The sequence below is a fragment of the Amblyomma mixtum genome, chromosome 3, assembly GCF_055824585.1.
Source record: "Amblyomma mixtum isolate Tamu chromosome 3, ASM5582458v1, whole genome shotgun sequence".
Classification (NCBI taxonomy): Eukaryota; Metazoa; Arthropoda; class Arachnida; order Ixodida; family Ixodidae; genus Amblyomma; species Amblyomma mixtum.
This window is the reverse complement of record NC_143014.1, coordinates 2,444,361-2,462,469: the sequence shown is the minus strand read 5'-3', so window position 1 is coordinate 2,462,469 and position 18,109 is coordinate 2,444,361. Positions and strand designations below refer to the sequence as shown.

The 18,109-nt window shown below is 48.3% G+C and overlaps 2 protein-coding genes across 2 annotated transcripts in view; both read right to left on the bottom strand.

Moving 5' to 3' along the window:
* The window catches only part of LOC149349101 (prolactin-releasing peptide receptor-like), a 178,131-nt gene that overhangs the window by 45,471 nt on the left and 114,551 nt on the right, over positions 1-18,109 (bottom strand). The window lies entirely within an intron of this gene.
* The window catches only part of LOC149349102 (prolactin-releasing peptide receptor-like), a 77,865-nt gene continuing 76,164 nt past the window's right edge, over positions 16,409-18,109 (bottom strand). The window contains exon 4 of the mRNA XM_089575404.1: positions 16,409-16,609. Coding sequence (XP_089431530.1) covers positions 16,543-16,609 — 67 coding nt within the window. The 3' untranslated portion in view covers positions 16,409-16,542. The remainder of the gene's footprint in view (positions 16,610-18,109) is intronic.

Below are 18,109 nucleotides of genomic sequence, written 5' to 3'. Positions count from 1 at the left end.
AGGCAAAAAATCTTTCTGGGCTCTAGGGCGGTAGCACCAGCATACACACTTTTCTCCGAGCGTGATGTTCAGGTCCAAAAACTGGAGGCAGTTAAGCACAGGTAACTCGTAGGTAAAAGAGAGCCTTTTTCCATGTACAAATTGTTCTAAAATATTCATCGCAAATTCCTCATACCGGCCTTGGTCACTTTTCTTTAAAATTACTAAAAAATCGTCTGCATATCTAAAAATCTTCAGGACATTGCCTTCGTCAGTTAGGGAAGCCAAAGCGTTGTCGAATGATGCAAGAATGATGCAAGATTTTTTGCCTTTTGATTCGGCCCAGTCAAAAACTGTTAAGAGGGCTATTGCGACTCTTTCCCTGCAATCCGCACTTGCTAAGTCGTGCCCTCACGTGATGCAAGAGAGCTTTCGGGGCGAGGTAGAAAGAATGCGAAAAGCAGGGTTCCCTGATCACGTGTTGACAGCTGTGACCGAGGCACTCGTACAGAAATTCAAGGGAAGGCAGAAAAAGACACGCAGAAAAGAAAGACCCGGGAACAACAAACCAGTGGTTATGCCTTACATCCACAAGGTGTCCCATAACCTAAAAAGAGTGGGCAACAAGTACGGCGTCCCGATCGTGTTCTCTGCGCTTTGTAAACTGGCCAAGATGTGCCCTAAAATCAGCATTAGTGGCCCTGCAACATCCGGCTGTGGAACAAAACACGCTAAGCCCTTTGTCCGGTGTGCCACGGGTGTGGTCTATGAGATCCCCCTTTCTTGTGGCAAAGTGTACGTTGGCCAGACAGGGCGTTGTGTTAACGAACGTGCCAGGGAACATGAACGAAGTTTGGGAAACGCATCAGACTCATGCCTGAATCTACCCGCCCATTGCCGTTCTTGCAAGGACCAAAACGATGAGAACTGTGAGCCACGGCTTGACAAAATCAAAATTCTAAGCAGGAGGAAAGATAGATTAGCTCGGGAATTATCCGAAGCATTTTTCATCAAGGCAAAAGGCGACATGTGTGTCAGCACCACTTCTGCCTCCCTGCATGCCAGCGAATTCAGATTGCTTAAAAATAAGGGACATTAATCTACCTTTGCTGTCATCTTTGTCATCTTGGCCTTTCCTTTTGTGGTCTGTCGCAGATGCGCATGCGCTCACGGTCGTCTTTTCTTGTATGTTCTACGAAAAACGTGTTCAATAAACATAGTTGGAGTCAGCGCCCATCCTGTCATGTCCTCTGTGTATTCGTCCTAAAAGTTAGCGCTGCTTAAATTTTAACGAAAGAAAATTGAACTCGAAGAGTTCGTCTGGTGTGATGAACGCAGTCTTTTCGCGATCTCTTTCGTCGACTTCAACTTGCCAGTAGCTGCTCTTCAGGTCCATCGATGAGAAGTACTTAGCGTTGCACAGCCGATCCAATGTGTCGTCGATGCAGGGGAGGGGGTAGATATCGTTCTTCGTAATGCTGTTCAGGCGGCTGTAATCGGCGCAAAGGCGAAGGGTGCTGTATTTCGTTTTCACTCGGACAACTGGTGCTGCCCAGGGGCTCCTCAACGCCTGGATGACGTCGTCACGTAGCATTTCCTCTACTTGCTTGCGGATAGCTTGGCGTTCTAGCGGCGATACGCGGTAGGGGCTCTGCCGCAGTGGTCGGGCGAGTTCGTCTGTGACAATACGGTGCTTGGCGAGCCCGGTTCGTCGCACATTCGATGCTGATGAGAAGCAGTCGCTGTACCTTTGAAGAAGACTGCGTATTTGGTCTTGTCTTCTCCGGGTTAATACTGGGTTGTTATCAAACGTGGGTTGATGGCCTTGGTCAGATGGTTGTACGGGTTTGTTGGGGAGGGCAAATATGTCTCTGATGTTTGCCAGCTAGTCGAGAAAAGCATTCGTCGTACCTTTGTTTAGATGCGGTAGTCTTCGGTGAAGTTGGTTAGCAGCACCTGCGATTGGCCATTTCGGATTTGGGGGACTCCCCTTGCGACGCCCAGTCCTCGATCCAGGAGGAACTGGGTGTTCCCCTCGACGACGCCTTCGGCATTTTCGATGTCTTCAGTACCTATGCAGGCGAGGACACTCGATCGGGGCGGCACGCTCAATGCTTCGTCGAGGACGTTTAAGGCAACTTGAGGAGTCGCGCTCGTCGCAATAGGTGTGGCTTTGTCCGTGGAAAGCTTGATCGACTTAGATCGAAGGTCGATGATCGCCTGATGCTCATTCAGGAAGTCCATTCCCAAAATCACGTCTCGCGAGCATTGCTGTAGGATCAGGAAGGTTATGGCATAGGTTCTCCCATTTACAGTAACTCTCGCGGTGCAGCGTCCTGACGGCGTAATAAAGTAACTCTTGGGATGGCCCCCTGATCCGCACCTGCGGTGCGGATCAGGGGGCCATCCCAAGTTGTTGTTACTTTCCTGAGTCGGGGAGCGAGTGGCCCACTCATGACGGAGTAGTCAGCTCCCGTGTGGACCAAGGCAGTAACCGCGTGACCGTCGACCGTAACTTCAAGGTAACTTGTTCGCGTTCTCGTATTGCACGTTGTTTTCGGCGTCCGATCGCGGCTTCGTCGACTAGTCAGGCTGCGGTGTGCGTACTCCGACGTTAATTCTCTGGGCGGTGGTAAAAGCTTCAAGTCTGGCCGCGTCGTCGTCGGTGTTGTCGTCGTAGTTGAGGCATGGTCTTGCGTTTTCGTCGTTGGAGAATCTTTGTTCTTGCGCTCAGAAGCAGCTCAGAAGCTTCACCTCCATAGGCTGCTTTATTCAGTTGGACCTTCGAGGGCTGGGGGCGGGGGGCGTCCACGCATGACGTAGCCTCGGCTAGGAGATACAAAGCGCGGTGACCATGGCGTCGGGGAACGTGATAGGCGGCTCGGCGATGAGTATTCTTCTCGACGCAAAACCTCCTCGATTTCGGCTGGTCGCTGGCCGGGTCGGGGTCGTGGCGCGTCGTAAGAGAACCCTCGAATGCCCATTTTCCTGTGTGGGCAGAACTGGAGAATGGAGCATTTCCTCGGCCGTGTGCGACGCTCGTAGGACGGACGGGTTGGGGCGAGAGGGCAGCGGTCCAGCCCAGCTGGCGGAGGGCGATAGGGGCTTGAGTCCCGTCGTCGAGGTGCAGGACGGCGCACTGCTGCGGCGTAAGTCATGGCTGGGGGCTGCAGAGGCTGCGTGGTTGTCGGCGTCACACCCAAGGCCTGTTGAACCTCGTCCCAGATGACGTCAGTGAGCGATGTGAGCTGCGGCTGCGTTCCCGTTCGCAGCAATCGTCGGAGCTCTTTTTGCACAACTTGAAGTATAACCTCCCGCAGGTTATCATTGTTAGCCATGTCCGAGCAGCTTGCTGAAAAAATGCGCTGCTGGCGGTCATACTGGCGGGCTCTGGCATCAAGGGTTTTTCCCAAGGTGGATGCCTCTTCTACGAATTCCGCGACGGTTTTCGGTGGGTTGCGGACGAGGCCAGCAAAGAGTTGCTCTCTAACTCCTCGCATAAGCAGCTTTACCTTCTCTTCTTCCTCCATGTTTGCGTCGGCACGCCGGAAGAGACGCTTCATCTTCTCAGTGTACACTGCAACGGTCTTGTTTGGGTGTTGTACGCGAGAATATAGCAGCTGCTGGGCTCTCTTCCTTCCAAGACGTTTGTGAAAGTCTTCAGAAGCTGTTCCTTGAAAGTTTCCCAGTTCGTAAGGCTACCTTCCTCATTCTCAAACTAGATTATTGCTGGTCCGTCACCTGCACCAGATGTCACGCGGTAGGGACGGCAGTCCAGCGGTCAGGAAGACAGCAACAAGATTTGCAAACGAAGCTCTTCATTTGGGCTGACTTGCGCCCGCAAAAGAACTAAACAGCATGGCAGCGGCATAAGCAACAAACGTGCTTGTCAGTCGTCGAACTACGAATGCCCGCCGCTCGGTGCATTGCTCAATATAAAGCCGGCAAGGAAATTTCGAGATAAGAGGTCAAAATCAACTACAGTAATCTGGAAAAACGTAGATGCAGCTCTTCATGGCTGTGATCAATCGAGATTAGTCCGGTCACTTCTCGCGTCAGGAACAAAAATGATAACACCGCTTTCCTGCAGCCTTGCGGGAACGAACGGACACTACAATGATACGTGGAAGTACCTATTACTCGCACACAGGTATAGACTGTAAAAAATACATTCAACCTCCTTCCTTTGTTTCTGGAACAAGGGACGACGAACAAAAAATCAGAGCATTATTTTCACAGTAACCCATTACGTTGTTCCTTTTTTGTACGGACGGCCTGCACTTGAAGAACACTCCTGCCCAAAATTGTTACTATCAACAACTGTGATATTTTTTTCCACGTTTTGATTGTATTATAAGATTTGTGCAACTTAATGCCTGTATTTTATGTGCATTTTTTGAATTTTTCAGCATGTTTTATAACCGCCCCCTTGCTGTAATGCCTTAAGGCGATGCAGCTGTCTAATAAATAAAATAAATTCAAAATTAAGTAAATAAAAATACTGGGGCCAGTACTAGTGATTTGCCGACGCTGCAAGTCCCAGGAGGACGCTAGTCGCTGCTGCCTATAAAGCAAGGAATTTTCAGCAGCCTTGAAACTACTTCTTAGCTATGGTGCCAACATAAGCTGTATTCCGTTTAACCTCTGCGATCAAATCTTGCAGTCTTTCCTCAGCGCTGGACTGGCTGATCAAGCTTGGATACTTGGTTGTAACCGGCATACTGGGCCGGTAAAAGGGATGTGCCGACGCTGCAAGTGGCCAGGAGGACGCTACTCACTGCCTATAAAAGGAGAAAGTGCGAGCGGTCGGACACTTTTGCTTAGCGACGGTGTCAACGCAAGCCGCATCCCGTTTAACCTGTGCGATGAAATCTTGAAGTTGTTCGTGAGCGATAGATAGGCTGATCTGTCTTAGACACTTTGTTATCGCTGGCATACTGGGTGGGCACAAGTGATTCACTGAAACCGAAAGGTGCCAGGAGGAAGCTATTGACTCCCTTTAAAAGAAGTAATTTCGAGGAGCCTGGGCGCTCTTTCTTAGCGGTGATGCCAACACAATCTACACGCCGGTAAACCAGTGCGGTGAAGTCTTGCAGTTGATGGTGAGTGTTGGATTGGCTGATCTGGTTTAGACACCTCGTTGTCGATGTCGTACTGGGCTGGTACAAGTGATTTGCCGACGCTGCAAATCGCCAGGAGGACGCTATTCACCGCCTATAAAACAAGGAATTGCGAACAGCTTGGACACTACTGCTTAGTGGTGGTGCCAACACAATCTACATCCCGTTAAACCAGTGCGATGAAGTCTTGCAGTTGTTCGTGAGTGCTGGATTGGCTGATCTAGTTTAGACACCTTATTATCGCTGGCATACTGGACCCGTACAAGTGATTGGCGGAGACTGCAAGTCGCCCGGAGAACGCTATTTATTGCCTGTAAAAGAAAGAATTGCGAGCATCCTGGACACTATTGCTTAGCAGTGGTGCCAACACAATCTACATCCCGTTAAACCAGTGCGATGAAGTCTTGCAGTTGTTCGTGAGTGCTGGATTGGCTGATCTGGTCCAGACACCTCGTTATCGCTGGCATACTTGACTGGTACAAGCGATTGGCGGAGAGTGCAAGTCGCCAGGAGGACGCTATTCATTGCCTATAAAAGAAGGAATTGCGAGCGGCCTGGGCACTATTGCTTAGCGGTGGTGGCAACACAATCTACATCCAGTTAAACCAGTGCGATGAAGTCTTGCAGTTGTTCGTGAGTGCTGGATTGGCTGATCTGGTCCAGACACCTCGTTATCGCTGGCATACTTGACTGGTACAAGCGATTGGCGGAGAGTGCAAATCGCCAGGAGGACGCTATTCATTGCCTATAAAAGAAGGAATTGCGAGCGGCCTGGGCACTATTGCTTAGCGGTGGTGGCAACACAATCTACATCCAGTTAAACCAGTGCGATGAAGTCTTGCAGTTGTTCGTGAGTGCTGGATTGGCTGATCTGGTCCAGACACCTCGTTATCGCTGGCATACTTGACTGGTACAAGCGATTGGCGGAGAGTGCAAGTCGCCAGGAGGACGCTATTCATTGCCTATAAAAGAAGGAATTGCGAGCGGCCTGGGCACTATTGCTTAGCGGTGGTGGCAACACAATCTACATCCAGTTAAACCAGTGCGATGAAGTCTTGCAGTTCGTGAGTGCTGGATTGGCTGATCTGGTCCAGACACCTCGTTATCGCTGGCATACTTGACTGGTACAAGCGATTGGCGGAGAGTGCAAGTCGCCAGGAGGACGCTATTCATTGCCTATAAAAGAAGGAATTGCGAGCGGCCTGGGCACTATTGCTTAGCGGTGGTGGCAACACAATCTACATCCAGTTAAACCAGTGCGATGAAGTCTTGCAGTTGTTCGTGAGTGCTGGATTGGCTGATCTGGTCCAGACACCTCGTTATCGCTGGCATACTTGACTGGTACAAGCGATTGGCGGAGAGTGCAAGTCGCCAGGAGGACGCTATTCATTGCCTATAAAAGAAGGAATTGCGAGCGGCCTGGGCACTATTGCTTAGCGGTGGTGGCAACACAATCTACATCCAGTTAAACCAGTGCGATGAAGTCTTGCAGTTGTTCGTGAGTGCTGGATTGGCTGATCTGGTCCAGACACCTCGTTATCGCTGGCATACTTGACTGGTACAAGCGATTGGCGGAGAGTGCAAATCGCCAGGAGGACGCTATTCATTGCCTATAAAAGAAGGAATTGCGAGCGGTCTGGGCACTATTGCTTAGCGGTGGTGCCAACACAATCTACATCCCGTTAAACCAGTGCGATGAAGTCTTGCAGTTGTTCGTGAGTGCTGGATTGGCTGATCTGGTCCAGACACCTCGTTATCGCTGGCATACTTGACTGGTACAAGCGATTGGCGGAGAGTGCAAGTCGCCAGGAGGACGCTATTCATTGCCTATAAAAGAAGGAATTGCGAGCGGCCTGGGCACTATTGCTTAGCGGTGGTGGCAACACAATCTACATCCAGTTAAACCAGTGCGATGAAGTCTTGCAGTTGTTCGTGAGTGCTGGATTGGCTGATCTGGTCCAGACACCTCGTTATCGCTGGCATACTTGACTGGTACAAGCGATTGGCGGAGAGTGCAAGTCGCCAGGAGGACGCTATTCATTGCCTATAAAAGAAGGAATTGCGAGCGGCCTGGGCACTATTGCTTAGCGGTGGTGGCAACACAATCTACATCCAGTTAAACCAGTGCGATGAAGTCTTGCAGTTGTTCGTGAGTGCTGGATTGGCTGATCTGGTCCAGACACCTCGTTATCGCTGGCATACTTGACTGGTACAAGCGATTGGCGGAGAGTGCAAGTCGCCAGGAGGACGCTATTCATTGCCTATAAAAGAAGGAATTGCGAGCGGCCTGGGCACTATTGCTTAGCGGTGGTGGCAACACAATCTACATCCAGTTAAACCAGTGCGATGAAGTCTTGCAGTTGTTCGTGAGTGCTGGATTGGCTGATCTGGTCCAGACACCTCGTTATCGCTGGCATACTTGACTGGTACAAGCGATTGGCGGAGAGTGCAAATCGCCAGGAGGACGCTATTCATTGCCTATAAAAGAAGGAATTGCGAGCGGTCTGGGCACTATTGCTTAGCGGTGGTGCCAACACAATCTACATCCCGTTAAACCAGTGCGATGAAGTCTTGCAGTTGTTCGTGAGTGCTGGATTGGCTGATCTGGTCCAGACACCTCGTTATCGCTGGCATACTTGACTGGTACAAGCGATTGGCGGAGAGTGCAAGTCGCCAGGAGGACGCTATTCATTGCCTATAAAAGAAGGAATTGCGAGCGGCCTGGGCACTATTGCTTAGCGGTGGTGGCAACACAAGCTGCACCCCGTTTAACCAGCGCGATGCAATCTTGTAGTTGGTCGTCAGTTCTGGATTGACTGATCTGGTTTAGACACTTCGTTATAGCTGGCATACTGGACCGAAACAAGTGATCTGCCGACTCTGCAAGTTGCTAGGAGGACGCTATTCATGGCCTAAAAAATAATGATGTGTGAGGATCCCTTCACCATTTCTGAGCGGCGGTAGCAAGAAAAGTTGCAACACGTTTAAAGTTTGCGAAAACTCTTGCAGGCATTCAACGGTGCTGGGTTCGCTCATCTGGTCTCGAGACATCATTGTCGCTGCATAGTGGACCGGTACGAGAGATTCATCGACTCAACAATCCGCCTGGATGACGATATTCACAACCTATTAAAGAAGCAATTTCTACCAGCCATGACACTTTTGGTTAGCGGTGGAGCCAACACAAGGTGCTTAGCCTCTGCGATGAATTATTGCAGTTGTTCGTCAGCGCTAGATAGGCTGATCTGACTTTGATAATTCATTATCGATGGCATACTTGGCCTGTAGAAGTGATTTGCCGACGGTGCAAGTTACAAGGAGGACGGTATTCACTGCCTATAAAAGAAGGAATTTTTAGCAGCCTGGACACTTGCTTAGGGGTGGTGTCAGAACAAGCTGCATCCAGTTTAACCTCTGCGATAAAACCGTCAGCGCACGTCTGGCTGATGTGGCTTTGACACTTGGTTATCGCTGATATACTGGGCCGGTACAATTGATTGCTGGAGACTGCAAGTCTCCAGGAATAAGCTATTCACTGTCCATAAAAAAGAAATTTCGAGTAGCCTTTAAACTATTACTAAGCGGTGGTGCGAACACAAGTCGCATCGTGTTTAACCTGTGCGATGAAATCTTTCAGTTGTTCGTGAGCGCTGGATTGGCTTTTCTGGCTTAGACACTTGGTCATCGCTGGCATACTGGACCGGTACAACTGATTCACCGACGCTGCAAGTCACCAGGAGGACGCTACTCACTAATTATAAAAGAGGGGAGTTCGAGCAGCCTGGTGGCTATTGCTTAGCGGTGGTGCCAACAGTCTGCAACCCGTTTAACCTGTGCCACGAAAGCTTTCATTTGTTCGTGAGCGCTAGATTGGCTGATCTGGCTAAGACACTTTTTTATCGCTGGCATACTCGGCCTGTACAACCGATTCGCCGACGCTGCAGGTTGCGAGGAGGACGCTACACTATTTCTTAGCGGTAGGGTCAACACAAGCTGCAACCCGTTTAACTTCTTCGGCCAAACTTTGCAGATGTTCGTCAGGGCTGGACTGGATGATCTGGCTTTGGCACTTCCTTATCGCTGCCATACTGGACCGGTAGAAGTGATCTGCCGACGCTGCAAGTTGCCAGGAGGACGCTATCACTGCCTATAAAAGAAGCAATTGAGAGCAGCCTGGACACTTTTGCATTGCGGTGGTGCCAACACAAGCTGCATCCCTTTTAATCAATGCGATCAAATCTTGCATATGTTCAACGGTGCTAGGTTGGCTCATCTGGTCTAGAGACATTATTGCTGCATAGTGGACCGGTAGAAGAGATTCGCCGACGCAGCAATCCGCCACTACGACGATGTTCACAACCTACTGAGGAAGCAGTTTCGGCCAGCCTTGACACTTTTGGTTAGAGGTGGAGCCAACACAATCTGAATACCGTTTAACCTTTGTGTTGAAATTTTGCAGTTGTTCGTTAGCACTAGATTGGCTGATCTGGCTTTCAGAGTTAATTATCGATGGCATACTTAGCCAGTAGTAGTGATTTGCCGACAATGGAAGGCGCTACGAGAACGGTATTCACTTCGTAAGAAGCAAGATCGAACCGCCTGGAGGCTGTTACTTAGCGGTAGTGCCAACACAGGTTACACCCAGTTTAACCTCTGCGTTGAAATCTTGCAGTTGTTCTTCAGTGCTGGATTGGCTGATTTGGCTCAGACACTTTTTTATAGCCAGCATAGTGGGCCAGTACAAGGGATTTGCCGACCCTGCAAATTTTCAGGAGGACGCTGCTCGCCGCCTATAAAAGAAGGAATTTTGAGCAGCGTGACACTTGCTTAGAGTTGGTGTCAGCACAAGCTGCATCCGGTTTAACCTCTGCGGTCAAATCTTGCAAGTGTTCATCAGCGCTGGATTCGCTGCTCTGGCTTAGACACTTCGTTATCGCTGGCATACTGGGCGAGCACAAGTGATTTGCAAACGCTGCAAGTCGCCAGGAGGACGCTATTCAGCGCCTATAAAAGAAGGAAGCTCGAGCAGCCTGGGAACTATTGCATAGTGGTGGTGCCAACACAAGCTGCATCCCTCGTAGCTTCTGCGATCAAATCTTGCAGGTTTTTGTCGGTGAAAGGTTAGCTGTTTTGGCTTTGAGACTGCGGCAGGGGGCATGGGACTGGCAACATGACGGTAGTCCTTATGCTCCTCCTGCTGCTTATGCAGGCTGCTCCACTATCTTCAGAGGCTGTCTCAGCATCGCTAGGCTCGGTCGTCGAAGCGCGCGCGGGTGACATCGAAGAAAGAACGTGTCCCCCTTCGGCTTTGGAACTACACCAGAGCCCTGCCATCCCTGAGCCTGGACGCTTCTTGGTTTCGAGCTACAGAGCTACATGACTACAGAGTACAACTTCACCATAGTGCTAGTTAGTCGAGGGGGCGTGGAACCGGCATAATGACAGTAGCCCCTATTCACCTTCTGCTGCTATGCAGGTTCGTTCATTTCACTGCTGGATGGTGACGTCCTTTTTTATCCACAGACATAGGAAGCCCCGTCTCTTTGGGAGCCGATGGCCGTCTTTCAGGTCCTGGACAAGCCAAGGAGTTGTCCACTTGCGAGGCATCAATTCCTGCGAACCTGATACTTTCTTTGATGCTAGCAGGTAGACGAAGCGGTGGCACTGATGCCGACCGTGTGCCGTTTCATTCCATTTTCACTTATTTTCATTAAAGGCCCGGTGAGGGGCATTACATAAGGGGCGGATACAAAATTCGTTGGCGGCAAGTGTTAACACGATGACAAATGAGCATGAAGATTATGAGCGAAGGTCGCGGAGCAGATGATGGCTGCAATGTCGCTGGGAAGGTCGTTACAGTCGACAATGTTACGGGGACAAATGAGGCTGCAAAAGTAACCGTGCGGGCACGTGGTCGAGAAACTTGGAAAGGATGACAAGTGCGATGAGATATGCGGGTTGGCAGGACGATGTAGGGCGCGCAGGACAGTGAACCGTGGTAAAATTTGTAGAATAAGCAAAGGCTGGCGATGCGACGACGAACTGAGAGGAGTGATATCCCTGATTTATCTTTAAACCCTGACACACTGATGTCGTAGGAATATGAAGAATGAATGAATCTGGCTGCTCTGTTTTGTACTGCTTCAAGTGCGTTGATAAGGTAAGCATGATGCGGGCTCCAAATAGGTGAGGCATATTCTAATTTTGATCTGACAAGCGTTTTGTATGCTAGTAATTTTACATTTTCGGGGGCATGGCGGAGGTGACGTCCTAAAAAACCTTGTTTGCTTAATTGCTTAGTGAGGGCCTCGGTTCTGGCAGCCTTGACACCATAGGAAGCATAAGAGGGTTCTCACGCAGCTTCCACCCTCTCCGTTCGATGACGTTCTACGTCACACCTGCGGTAACTCAGGACGTTCTACGTCCGCCGCTTATGAACGTGGGTGGCGCTGATGAACACTCTCAAGGTTAGGTTACTTGTAAAACATAAATACCCCCGAAAGCAGAAGATTTGACAGCCGTCGCCGTAGCTCAGAGGTAGAGCACCGGACGCGTAATTCGGAGGTCGTGGGTTCGGATCCCACCGGCGGCAGTGGTTGTTTTTTCTTCTGCTTTTCTAATCAATTAGCTTTAAGCGACAACATGTTCAGTAATATCTAAATTGATCAACACCACAAAATAAGAAATCAAATAAAAAAATTAAAAATCCCCTGTGCCCCTTGGTTTCTGTGGCTGTTGGCTTCTTTCATATTTATAACGAGCCCCTCATTCCCCTTCCCTTGTTTGCTTAATTGCTTAGTGAGGGCCTCGGTTCTGGCAGCCTTGACACCATAGGAAGCATAAGAGGGTTCTCACGCAGCTTCCACCCTCTCCGTTCGATGACGTTCTACGTCACACCTGCGGTAACTCAGGACGTTCTACGTCCGCCGCTTATGAACGTGGGTGGCGCTGATGAACACTCTCAAGGTTAGGTTACTTGTAAAACATAAATACCCCCGAAAGCAGAAGATTTGACAGCCGTCGCCGTAGCTCAGAGGTAGAGCACCGGACGCGTAATTCGGAGGTCGTGGGTTCGGATCCCACCGGCGGCAGTGGTTGTTTTTTCTTCTGCTTTTCTAATCAATTAGCTTTAAGCGACAACATGTTCAGTAATATCTAAATTGATCAACACCACAAAATAAAAAAACAAATAAAAAATTAAAAATCCCCTGTGCCCCTTGGTTTCTGTGGCTGTTGGCTTCTTTCATATTTATAACGAGCCCCTCATTCCCCTTCCCTTGTTTGCTTAATTGCTTAGTGAGGGCCTCGGTTCTGGCAGCCTTGACACCATAGGAAGCATAAGAGGGTTCTCACGCAGCTTCCACCCTCTCCGTTCGATGACGTTCTACGTCACACCTGCGGTAACTCAGGACGTTCTACGTCCGCCGCTTATGAACGTGGGTGGCGCTGATGAACACTCTCAAGGTTAGGTTACTTGTAAAACATAAATACCCCCGAAAGCAGAAGATTTGACAGCCGTCGCCGTAGCTCAGAGGTAGAGCACCGGACGCGTAATTCGGAGGTCGTGGGTTCGGATCCCACCGGCGGCAGTGGTTGTTTTTTCTTCTGCTTTTCTAATCAATTAGCTTTAAGCGACAACATGTTCAGTAATATCTAAATTGATCAACACCACAAAATAAAAAATCAAATAAAAAAATTAAAAATCCCCTGTGCCCCTTGGTTTCTGTGGCTGTTGGCTTCTTTCATATTTATAACGAGCCCCTCATTCCCCTTCCATTGTTTGCTTAATTGCTTAGTGAGGGCCTCGGTTCTGGCAGCCTTGACACCATAGGAAGCATAAGAGGGTTCTCACGCAGCTTCCACCCTCTCCGTTCGATGACGTTCTACGTCACACCTGCGGTAACTCAGGACGTTCTACGTCCGCCGCTTCTGAACGTGGGTGGCGCTGATGAACACTCTCAAGGTTAGGTTACTTGTAAAACATAAATACCCCCGAAAGCAGAAGATTTGACAGCCGTCGCCGTAGCTCAGAGGTAGAGCACCGGACGCGTAATTCGGAGGTCGTGGGTTCGGATCCCACCGGCGGCAGTGGTTGTTTTTTCTTCTGCTTTTCTAATCAATTAGCTTTAAGTGACAACATGTTCAGTAATATCTAAATTGATCAACACCACAAAATAAAAAATCAAATAAAAAAATTAAAAATCCCCTGTGCCCCTTGGTTTCTGTGGCTGTTGGCTTCTTTCATATTTATAACGAGCCCCTCATTCCCCTTCCCTTGTTTGCTTGTTTTCTATTAGCAGATGAGATAATATTAGTGATGTGTGCACTCCAGGACAAGTCGTTACCCAAGGTGACACCTAAATACTTATATGATAGACAAGTCTGTACAGGGACGTTACTAATTACGTATGGGAAATCAAGCGGATTATGGCGGCGGTGATAAGACATGCGTTTACACTTATGTGGGTTAAGTTCCATTAACCAAACGTCACACCATTCCTGAATGCGGTTAAGGTCCTCCTGGAGAGAAGTTTGGTCGTTAATGGTAGTAACTGAGCGGTAAATGACGCAGCCATCTGCGAACATGCGAATTTTAGAATTGATGTTGCCTGGCAAGTCATTAATATAAATTAAAAACAGAAGTGGACCGAGTACAGAGCCTTCAGGGACACCAGATGTTACAGGAATGGAGTTAGAATTGTGATCGTTAATAGTGACAAACTGCGTGCGATTAGCGAGGAATTCTTCTATACATTTTAAAATATCGATAGGCAAGTTCAAGTATGACAGTTTTAGTAGTAATCGTTTGTGTGGTACCTTGTCGAACGCTTTTGCATAATCTAGGAAGATGGCATCGGTCTGCAGGTTAGTGTCAAGATTAGCATGCATATCATGAACAAAAATAACGAGCTGTGTTTCACATGAGTGACCTTTTCTAAAACCGTGTTGTGACGGATGAAAAAAGTTGTTAGAGTCGAGGAAGGTCATGATGTTTGTGTAAATGACGTGTTCCATGAGTTTGCAGGGTATGCTTGTAAGAGAAATGGGTCGGTAATTAAGAGGTGAATCTTTCTTGCCTGATTTGAAGACTGGAACGACCTTACCACTTTTCCAGTCATCTGGTATTCGTCCTGATGAGAAAAGCAAGCATACAAATTCAGCAGAAATATCCCTGGTATTCTTCAGGAGCTTGGAGTTAATATTGTCCATGCCGGATGAAGACGACAGCTTCATATTTTCTATTAAGGACGAAATACCTGATGACAAGAAAATGACTGGTGGCATAGTACAACCTATTTGGGAATGTAGTATCGAAACTATATGGGAATGTAGTTATCCATTCTCGCATCAGTTATTGTCTTCTTATCTGGGGTACTTGTAACAAAACTGACTTAGAAAAAATATCAGCCCTGCAGTCGCGTGCAGCTCGGTTACTTTTACCTGCAGGAAACAACACAAATAGTTGCTGGGCAAATACACAGTCTCGAATGATCCCTGTGAAAACCATGTATGAACTCAAAATATGTATGTTTATTTTTAACGAAATAAAAACAAATTACATTAATTTTTTTAACACGTACCAAAATAGATTTACTGGTTACAGCTTGCGTCAGACTTCTGTTGTGGTAAATAGGCCTCTTACTAACTACGGCACACAATCAATTGAGCACCAAATCATGTTGTGCCGCCGCGGTGGCTCAGTGGTTATGGTGCTCGGCTGCTGACCCGAAAGACGCGGGTTCGATCCCGGCCGCGGCGGTTCAATTTCTTTGGAGGAGAAATTCTAGAGCCCCGTGTACTGTGCAATGTCAGTGCACGTTAAAGAACCCCAGGTGGTCGAAATTTCCGGAGCCCTCCACTACGGCGTCTCTAATAGCCTTAGTCGCTTTGGGACGTTAAACCCCATAAACCAAACCAAACCAAATCATGTTGTTGTGTAATTCTCATCCGTTTGTAATAGATGCTGCTAAAAATAGTTCCACGCCCAGTGGTTTTAAACGCATCTGTTCGTCTTTCTTTTTGTTTAACGTTGTGTCCTAGACGACAAAATGCTTACTTCTGGTTCCGTTTGATGTAATGTTATGTCGGTTCGAACAACCCTAATGTATTGCATTTCTGTACCATTTTTGTATATGATTTAGTGCGTATTATTATTTTATTATCTGGATATATTTGCAAGAACTGTTTATGATGCGTCTGTCGTGTAAGTGATGGCAAAGACAGCCTTTTTTTGTTGTATAATGCAATACCGCTCCTGCTGCTGTACCCAGGCGAGGACAGGACCCAGTCAGGAGGTTTAGCACCTCCTTTTGTCTTGCCTCGTGGGCAATACCTGTATGTTGCCCGAAGGAGAAATAAACAAACAAAAAAAGGCCTTTCAGTCTCGTTAGTAAATACAGATGCGAAGGCAGCATTGAAGATGGTGGCACACTCGGCTTCAGTGAAGACTGCACTTGACTCATCTGAGAGCGTTATCTGAGTTGCATGATGTGGGTTTATGACTTGCAAAATTTTCTCGGGTTACTTGTTAACAGATTGGGTAGGTCTGAGTGGAAAAACGTATATTTAGCGTAACGAATAGCGGAGAGATATGATTTTTCGGCCTCGTGGTATTTTTTCCATGCGCAATTAGTACTGCGAAACCTGGCTGAACGGTAAAGATGCTTCTTCTTGTTTTCTAAACGTTTAAGTGTTCTAGTGAACCACGGCTTATGGGAATTTTCCTGAAAACTAAAACGGGGGATGAACTGATTGGTTAGAATTTCTAGTTTATTTTTGAATAACGACCAGTTTTCTTGAATGGGCTGGGAATGAAAACGTGAAGCAACAAGTAGAAAAAACGCATTGAGTTCATTATTAATCATGTCATCATTTCCTTTGTCACAAAGGCGAATAGTTTTATTGAGTTTTCGTCGGCGCGTTGGTTTGAGGACAATGTTAGCATGAATAACTTTGTGGTCGCTGATTTCAGGCAGGTAAGTAATGGGCTGAACACTGTCTGGGTGATTTGCCGATAAGAGGTCTAGGATATTCGCGCAATTATCAGTTACGCGGGTGGGTTCTAGTATAGCTTGAGTGAGGTTCATGCTATTGCAGAAATCTAAGAATTTCCTTGCTGCGCTATTATTAGCTATGGGTGTGCACCATTTTCACCTCGACAAAATTAGAGCTTCTTTGGTCGAAACAAAAAGTCGAAGCCGGAACGCTGCACACTTACCTACGGTGGTCGGAAAGCTCAGTGGTCTCTGCGGATTAGCTGGCAAATGAATGGAAAAAACCGTTCTCGGTGGTATGAAAAGGCCCGAAACCAAGACGTCGATAGTTTTATGCAATCATGACGTAAATTCCGTCAAAACTGGTCGAGAACCTGTTCCTGCTGGCGCAGCCGTGGAGATAGTAAGCACTTCACGTGGACGCCAGTTTATTCGAGGAATGCCCGCGATCAAAGAAAAGCCGCCGCGCCGAGGGCCGGGGGCGCGTCCGTCCGGTCCGGGGAAGGAGGCTCGCACCTGAGGAGAGAGATGACGCCCATTGCGCAAACCCTCAGGGTCCAAGAAATAAGTGGTCACTAATGCAACTGATTTCTCTCGTTCAGGTGTGCTTCGTTTTGGCCGAGGCCCTCCTTTGGCGGTGCTAAATCTTAACTAGGCTGCGTATATTAAGAACAAGACCTTATCATGGTACCGCGCAGGCATGTTCTGGATTCTTGCTAAAACAATGTCTGGCGGTTCAGCGTTGCTAAGCACGAAATATTGTGCGAAAGCCGCCTTTTGCAGGTGGACACCACCAACACGCACCTGAAAGCGCGATTTGTAATAAGGCAGTAATCGCTGATTGGTCTCCACCCAAGTGCAGCCATACGGCCCAAAAGGAAAGCCGTACAGCGTTCTCAGAAACCTCGCCGTTAAAGAAAAACTCCTCCTAGTCCGGGGTTGGAACCCGGGACCACCGCTTCACCGTAGCAGTCGCTCTACCAACTGAGCTAGCCGGAACGGCAAGCTTATTGTAGGGCGAGGGCGAACTGATCGGTAACTCGAAGTGGGAACAGTGTTGATCAAAAGCGCGATGGCGGTGTCCGCTGACCAAGGGAGCCAGTTATGCACGTCCTCAACTTTTTTATTTTTAGTGCCAATTTAGCCAATGTGCGGCGGCTGCCTATGCTCCACGGACGCGTTTCTGCAGCGTCAATGTCACCGCGTAGTGCTCTAGTGACGTGTTTGTGCCTTAACGTTACCCACGACGATGCTTGCATAGCTGAAAGCTCGAATACTGGTTTGAATTAGTTTGATAGTAGTATTAGTTGATGAAGGCTGCGATGTGCAATGCACAGGGTGGGGGTGTGTTGCAGTTTAACACGAAGCGTGTTCCGCAGCAGCTTAGTGCTCTGTTCGCTCCGGCGTTGGTTTGAATCCCAGTCGGCGATATTTACTTGCTTTATTTTTATGTAGTCTTCTCACTTGGCACAAACACCGCAAGCATACAAACATCGCAAGATTTTGCTCGGGGTTTACCCATCGGAATATTGCTTTTGTACTAAAAACGACACTGATCAGCGTGTTCCCCAGTACGCTACAGCTGCTTGGGTCGTGTGTAGTTGTTGCTCGTGAATTTTCAGCTTGGACAGCATATTTTCTAGGCTCGCCTGATTACGTTTCCAGCTGCACGAACCAAGGTATACAGGTGACTAATGGAATTCCTTACCCTCAAATTGAGCGGCCGATTCAACTTGTTTTCTTAGAGCATCATCATCTATTAGAAACGAGTTCGTCTGCACCAAATAAAGCAACCATTCCATCACATAACCATACACAGCACATCGCGCAGTGCTGTGCAATGATTCTACCACCGTCCAACAGCCAGCTCTTGTGTTGACAGAAAGAACACACTTAATATCAACAGTATTTGCAGCCGTAAAATTCGCTTATAAATGTAATGTAAATGTGTTTTGCGCCTGTGTAAAGTGAACCAGTTAACAGACGCGCTCGTTACAGGCCTCGGCGAGTGGGTGT